The sequence below is a fragment of the Pundamilia nyererei genome, unplaced genomic scaffold, assembly GCF_000239375.1.
Source record: "Pundamilia nyererei isolate P.nyererei 1_Seehausen unplaced genomic scaffold, PunNye1.0 scaffold00273, whole genome shotgun sequence".
In the NCBI taxonomy this organism is placed as follows: domain Eukaryota; kingdom Metazoa; phylum Chordata; class Actinopteri; order Cichliformes; family Cichlidae; genus Pundamilia; species Pundamilia nyererei.
In genome coordinates this window covers 502,557-509,911 of record NW_005187674.1, presented here as the reverse complement: position 1 = coordinate 509,911, position 7,355 = coordinate 502,557, and the positions used below count along the sequence as shown (strand labels likewise).

At 39.3% G+C, this 7,355-nt stretch overlaps 1 protein-coding gene across 4 annotated transcripts in view; it reads left to right on the top strand.

Moving 5' to 3' along the window:
- Positions 1 to 7,355, top strand: part of slc6a8 (solute carrier family 6 member 8) — a 37,936-nt gene that overhangs the window by 8,703 nt on the left and 21,878 nt on the right. For 2 of the 4 annotated variants that reach the window (XM_005750408.1, XM_005750410.1), the window contains one exon: positions 6,157 to 6,288. In XM_005750408.1, coding sequence (XP_005750465.1) covers positions 6,157 to 6,288 — 132 coding nt within the window. Of the gene's footprint in view, positions 1 to 459; positions 535 to 6,156; positions 6,289 to 7,355 lie in introns of those variants that run through there. The other 2 variants (XM_005750412.1, XM_005750411.2) reach the window with 2 other exon arrangements.

Here is a 7,355-nt window from a genome sequence, read left to right as displayed (position 1 = left end):
TTTGGAAAATCAGTTGAATTTAGGCTTATCTCTACTATTTGATTTTAGCCTGCTATAGTCACTCCCACTTCTCGTGTTACTGAGCTTTATTTAAGTAGCAAACATAATATCTGCACTCACACAATAATTGACCTTTTATCGGTGAGTTGGCAGATTGAATAACAGTTCATAAACCTGTAATGAGGCCGATTTGGATGATACTTAAGCTGCTTTCACACAGTTGCCCTTTCTCATACATGGCAGATAAGAGGAGATGGTCCACATCACTAATGGAAATGTTACAGTGAGCTGCTTGAGCAGACCAAGCTGAAGACGAGGCTGCCTCCTGGGCGCCTCCTGGGCGAGGTTTTCCGGGCATATCCCACCGAGAGGAGGCCCCCGGGCAGACCCAGGACACACCGGAGTGATTATATCTCTCGGCTGGCCTGGGAAACCCTGGACAAGCTGGATGGATGGAAGTTTAAATGTTTGTCTAAAAGGTCAACATAGCAGCAGACAACCACAGATTAAGAGTGTTGGAGTGTTTTTCCTCAGGTGTGTTAGTGAACAGTAGAGACACATAGACCTGCACAATTCATTCAGATACGAATTGGAAGTTATCAGGGCAATGACGAATCTCCTGCTCTGTCATTAGCCCTGTTATCAGTCTGTCAGTCCCTCAGCACGTCAGTGCTTAGCCCACTGACTTACCTCGGATTAACCAGCTTAGCTAGCTAACTGTAGCGCCGCAGCTTAGCGAGGTAACTGCAGCTGTGGCTCTATTTGTTTCTGACTTACTTTCAACTCTGAACTGACCACGTGTGGGACACGTTAGGTGACGCTACCACAGCACAGGGTAATATTATGCCCTTTTTCACGTTGGACCTTTTAACTGTCAGTCCTGTGATTTACTCATGTAATCATCCTGAAATCTTGGTAATTGATTGAACTGCAAACAACTGCACAAAAGCTAATATGTATTTTTTTTAACACAACATGTGACTTTCATGCAACGAGCAATAAGCATTTATACAAATTTTACACATTTCTTTGATGTTTTCCCAACGACATAACATAATGTCTGCCTCTAACATTTTGGTAATGTGTTTTCATGTGTAGCTACAGTTTTGTGCATGTGTGTGTCTGCTGTGGGTTATCATCAGTTTGGCTAAATGTCAAGGTAAAATAAGATTCTAGAATTATATTCTAGATACAGAGAGGTCAAAGGCAAGATTGTACAATCTAATCAGTAGTAAAAAAGCTGGACTCTTGAATCTTGTCATTAGCCAAAGATTAGACGACAGAATCTCATCAGTGGTAGAAGGCTGGACTGAAGAATCTCGTCAGTAGGACTCTTGAATCTTGTCAGATTGATTAGTTTATGCACTGCTGGCGACTTCCACCATCTCTGATGCTACCAGTCTGAAAAATCGACTCTCACTGACTGGCGGTTCATTGTCAGCTAACTAAATGACCTGACAGACAAACTCGGCCCAGCTTACTTTGATCGGGATTTATCTGCGGCAGCTCTAACTCAATTTGAAAATCAGAATCTCCATAGAAGATGATTTAAAATTGAACTGTTGTTTTAGAATAACTTCACTTTCGCTAGCTGGATCTACTAAACTGACCGAGCTGCTCAATGCTGATAATTGTTCAAATAATACATTTAATTTTCTTCTAATGGTATTTTCTCAAAAAGCTTTTTCGCTTTGATCTGACTGCACATCTCCTGAAAACTGTATTCAGTCTTCCTTCAAAATAATTTTTTTTTAATGTGTAAGCTGAGTTTTGGCCAATAGAGTACAAACAATCTGTAAAAATGTTTTGGAGCCGTCAAACGCCTGGAACTTTAAAAGTTAAATGAAGCATCTTATTATCACATTGCTTAATGCAAAGTTAAGTTGGTGTGTTTCAGTGCAGCTGACTGTGATGAGGCTATAGTACTCTGTAATCCCATTAACACTGAGTTACTGATGAGCTAACAGCATTACACCACTTAGCTCTGACCGTGTGTGTGTGTGTGTTTTTTTGTGTGTGTGTGTGTGAGGGGAATTTTTAGCGAGCTGCTGGCATAGCCGACCCTCCCCCTTCCTCCATCCTCTCTCTCTCTGCAGTCATGACTCACTAGCAGCTTGTGTGTTTTCATGCTAAGCTAACCTTGGCTAACACAACAGAACAGTGTTTGACTAGGAGCGGTAGCAGGCCTTCGCTAACCCACGTTGATTCACTCGGGCTTGCGTCATTCATCAGGCTGGCGTCATTCAACCTGTCGTGCGTCTCATACGTCATCAGCGGTGATGTGAGCTGCATGTGAAGCAGCCTCACTCTGAGAGCTGGTGGTGTGCACCTGTTTGTGTGTCATTGTGAGGACCAGTGGAGGTTTTAGATATTATGAGGACATTTGTGAAAAATGTGGACGGTTTTGGATAATGAAGATATTTGTCAGCACAGTGGACAGTTTTAGAAAGTGAGGGCATCTTTGGAAAAGGCCTTACATCAAAGGCCTTGTTGGATAGTGATAGATATTTTTTAATAGTGGGGATCAAGTTTAAGCTATTGTGAGCTTTTTTTTTCCGATTATTGTGAGGACATTGGTGAAAATTGGACAAATCTTGTAGACATGTAGTTTTAGATACTGCGAGGACATTTGTCAACATTGTGAACAGCTTTTAAAAGTACAGACATTTTTAGGGAATGATGGATACTGTGACTTTGTTTTCTGGAGGACATTTGTGTGGACATCTGTGGATATACAGTTTTAAATATGTAAGCTCAACACTTAGTTGAGCTGTTTGAGGGTTCAAACCTATTTTTAGGCTATAGATTAGAATACTAGCAATGCATGGTGTAAGCCAGGGTCCTCACAGTGATAGAATAACACATATGTGTGTGTTTACGAAGCATACGGGCATTATTCTTTGAATGGACACAATGATTACAGCTTTTTAACGATCTAGAGCATTATTATTATCATTTAAAGATGACCTCAACTTAAATATTTGTTGTTTTAATGAGCAGGTATTCAATCAGGCTAAATCCACAATTGCATTTTTATGATTTTTCTTTTATAATGAAGGTTTTAATGTTGAAATATAATGACCTGAGGTGTGTTTATTCAAGCAGGGTTTTCTCATGTTTGTCTCACAGCTGTACAGGCAGGTTACATTTTAAGTGACATGACCTGGAATGATGTAACTGTAGCAGCTGAGCACGGTGCAGTCAGCCCAGGTTAATTCCTCACTACCTCACATTACCTTCTCCTGTTCTGGCTTATAGCAAGCTCTACCGTAAAAACCGAATCAGTGGCCGTGCTTTGCTTTAAAAGATGGCTGGTCTGGTTAAAAGACTTGCACACCCTGGACAGAACAGTTGATCAAGGTCGTACAGTTAGGTGGCACTTCAGATCTCTTCATAGAGAGATGGCAAACTGAAAGAGTTTACTATGAACTTGAATGTTCAATATTTACTAATATTTTTTGTTTTATGAAGACGATTGAAGGATTGACAGGTGGAGAATCTGAAATCAATATGTTTTTGTGCAAAACAGCTAGACAACGCGACTTGTTTATTTAACTTAAACAACAAAACTGTTAAAATCCAAGATTAAGGATTAAGATTTAATCTTCATGAAATTTAAAGAAGTCCAGTCATTTTCTTTCCAAGCTCCTTAGACAACCATGACCCGGATGACTGAGAACCTTCACACACGTCTTTTTTTGTTTTTTCTTTTCCAGAATTCTAAAATTAAAGTCAGAATTCTGGGGGGAAAAAAAAGACATGTCCACCTTTCCATTTCCAATGAGGATCAATGATCTGAGGAAAATCTCGTGGACAGTCAGTGGTGCTGACAGTTTAAATGTCATTAAGTCAAATATTTGCAAAGGTTTGAGGGACAACATAAAACCTCATTATGTCTTGAAAAGAACCAGAGGCCAAAAACTGAAGGGTAGCATTAAGTTTTGGTCCCGTTGCTCTTGCACGACCTCTTTCTAGTTGGAAGTTTTGTGTTTTCTTTATTTTACTAAACAAATTAAGAACAACATTCAATCTGCTCTGATAAGGCTTCCCTCTAACGTTCCTGTAAATGAACACAACCCAGTGTTTTCTCCACACACTCTGTTCTCAGTCGCTGCTCTTCTTATCAGAAACTACTGCAGGCACATCAAGCCCAAACTTTGTTTTCATCTTAAATAATGGTCCAATTAGCAGTAAACAGACTACTGAAAGATGTAGTAAATCACATTAGGCTTATTCATTTAACGACTTTCACCAAGTGATTTCTCTGAAGGGAAAACTGCTATAAATAAATAATCAATAACCATAGCTTTCCCTCACTGCTCTTTACTGTGCATCTTTATTATTTCACTCTGCAAGTAAAGTCAAAGGAAGATCAATATTTAAATCTCCCACACTTCCATGCACGTTGATTACATCAGATGCAACATAACAGGTGTAGCTGGGGTGAAAGTGGGTTGCAAAGAAGCTTGCAGCTGTGCCTGATCTAGCTAAATCAGCTTAAGGTGCACGTGCTACTCGAGCTACCTTTGCACAGTACTAAAAACTCCACATAAAACTGATCTTGTGACTCGCAGGGAGTTTATTTTACCCTCCTCTTTGTTTAAAACTTTAACCACATGTATATTGAACACTGTTATGACAGGAAAAACATCTGAATAATGTTTAATGTTGTGGGTTCAATTTCATGTGAAAAATAATGGAAAAACTTAATGTTGTGGCTGCCATCAGAGTGCTGCTGTGGGAGAAACCATCTACACTGGTTGTAAACATTATAAAGTACCACTGAGCTGTTCCCTTAACATTGCAGTTATGATATGATGATAGTGGCCACCCCTCTTTCTCCTTGTGTAAGAGCTGAGAGCGTAATGGCAGCCGCTGTTATGTAACTGCTGGCACACAGCACCCCCCCTCTGCCCCCTGCTCTCTCTCTCACCCCTCCAGTGTCATGCCAGTTTGATTCCATTCATACCAGTTCCTGGTGGCAGTGTGACCCAGTTACCCCTTGGTGTTTGTGTATGTGTATATATATATTTGTGTGTGTGTGGATCCACCATCACGCCAATTAAAATACCAAAGTCGGAGCGAGAGAGTGAAGAGGAAGCATAATTGTTCATTCATGTCTCTTGCTGCAGTTCAGAGTGAAGGAGAGGAAACTCATTCATTCACTGTTTCTTTAGATCCATCAATAATTCATCACTGCCAAAGCATTAAAATGTAATTCTAACATGTACGGTTCATGTTACACTTCATTCAGTCACATTAAAACATCATACAGGAGCCGATTTCTGCTCAAAAGAAAACAAATGAAAGATTGATTCGTTAAAATGTTTGAGAAGCAAAATAATTTTGTTTGATTTTATGATTATAGACATCATGCAGCTGAGCCTAACATGCAGAAATGAAGATTTATTGATTGATTCAAAATAACTTTAAAGAAGATTATTGCCTTTTTTGTTAAAACATTAACATTTGGAGAATCTCAAGTAGAAACAAATTATTTATGACTGAATAGTCATAGTCTTTATTTTAGGTCAGAAACTTGTAAAATAATCAAACAAGATAGTTTATCTATCTCAACAGCTCTAAACACAAGTTATAAAAAACTAAAGCGAATTAGAATATCTCAGTTAAATAAAATCCAATGCGACAAAATCAAAAGGTTAAATATGTTTAAAATTCCATAAAAGAAAGTCCAATTAAGCAGAAAGCAATAATTTAATAAAGCAGCTCCAGAAATAAAAATATAAATATAGAAGGGAAAAGGTGATTATGACAAAACCGAACGGCTCTATGGAATAAAATGGCTCAATAAAGCAAACATCACAAAAGTCTTTGAGTTATTGAAAAAATCATCCACTGTGCAGATGTAACGCAGGCTGAAACTGTGTGTGAGGCTGTAAACATGCTTCCACTGTGAGGGTTTCAAGAAGACTCGTACTGACCCATTCAGGTGGCCGTTAGACGAACTGCAGGTTTTTGCTGAAATTTCATGAACAGGAAAACTGAAACTATATAATAAGCAGCGCATCTACATGCTGTGAGAAAACTCTTGATTTTGAAGAAGATTTTCTTGTGCAACAGTAACAGAACGGTTAGAGTTTTCAGATGTCTGAACGTCCCTGAACACGTCATCACCGATGACTCTGTCTCTCACAGGTGTGTTTCTGATCCCCTACCTGCTGATCGTGTTCGTTGGAGGAATCCCCATCTTCTTCCTAGAGATCTCTCTCGGTCAGTTCATGAAAGCGGGAAGCATCAACGTCTGGAACATCGCGCCGCTGTTTAAAGGTGCAGTACGCCACAAAGTGGGACTTTACATTTACCAAAACAAAACACTTTAGTAGGACTTTAACTACTTTAAAAAAAAAACATTTAAGTGAAATTTTATAATTCCACCTCTGCAGCGTAGCCTTTGGAATATTTGGCCCATTAATCTGATCATGGGAAGTTTTCTTGCTGTGTATCTGTGTGTGTGTGTGTGTGTGTGTGTGTGTGTGTGTGTGTGTGTGTGTGTGTGTGTGTGTTTTTTTTATTTTTATTTTTTTTATTACCATTATAAGATTTGATCAGATTATAAATTCCACTGCTCATCACTGCATTGTCATGCTTTTCAGTGAATAATAATGAGATATGCAGCTGCAGAAGCCTTAAAATCCAAACGAAGGAGATGAGTTGGACCTAAATTTACAGAAATGTTTGAAAACCAGAATGTCTGTCATAGATCAAAGGACAGAGCATAAATACAGTCATGGTTCGATTGTTCACAATCACAAGCATCTCATAAGTTTTCCTTCCCTGTTTTTAATTTCTGAAGATTTCGTTATTCCTAAAATCCCCCACTGGGAAAAAAAAGTCCTGGGTGTGCCGCTGCAGACTCTGTTGGCTTCAAGTGCAAACCTGTCGTCAGGCTTTACAAACAGACCAAAGATATTTAAGAATTTTACATTCAAAGACTGAATAAAGGCACCGTGTCGTCAGATTTAGGTCAGTAGAAATGTTGTTGGCCGATCCTTATGAGCGGGTGAGCGCACATTCAGCTTTCTGTGGAGGTTTATCTGCAGGTGGTAATCTGAGATCTGCTGTACGTGACTCCACACCCGTATGGAAAACTGCACGTACGCGCGCGCACACACACACACAGACTGTGCATTTGTGAATGTGCTCGTTTCCTTTAACTAAACTTGACCTTCAACTTAACCTTGACCATAAATATCTCTTTACCATAAAATGTTATCATTTACATCATGATGTCCTCATAATGTGACTATTTAACTATATTTATGGCCCCACAACACGAGTATTACACACACACACACACACACACACACACACACACACACACACACACACACACA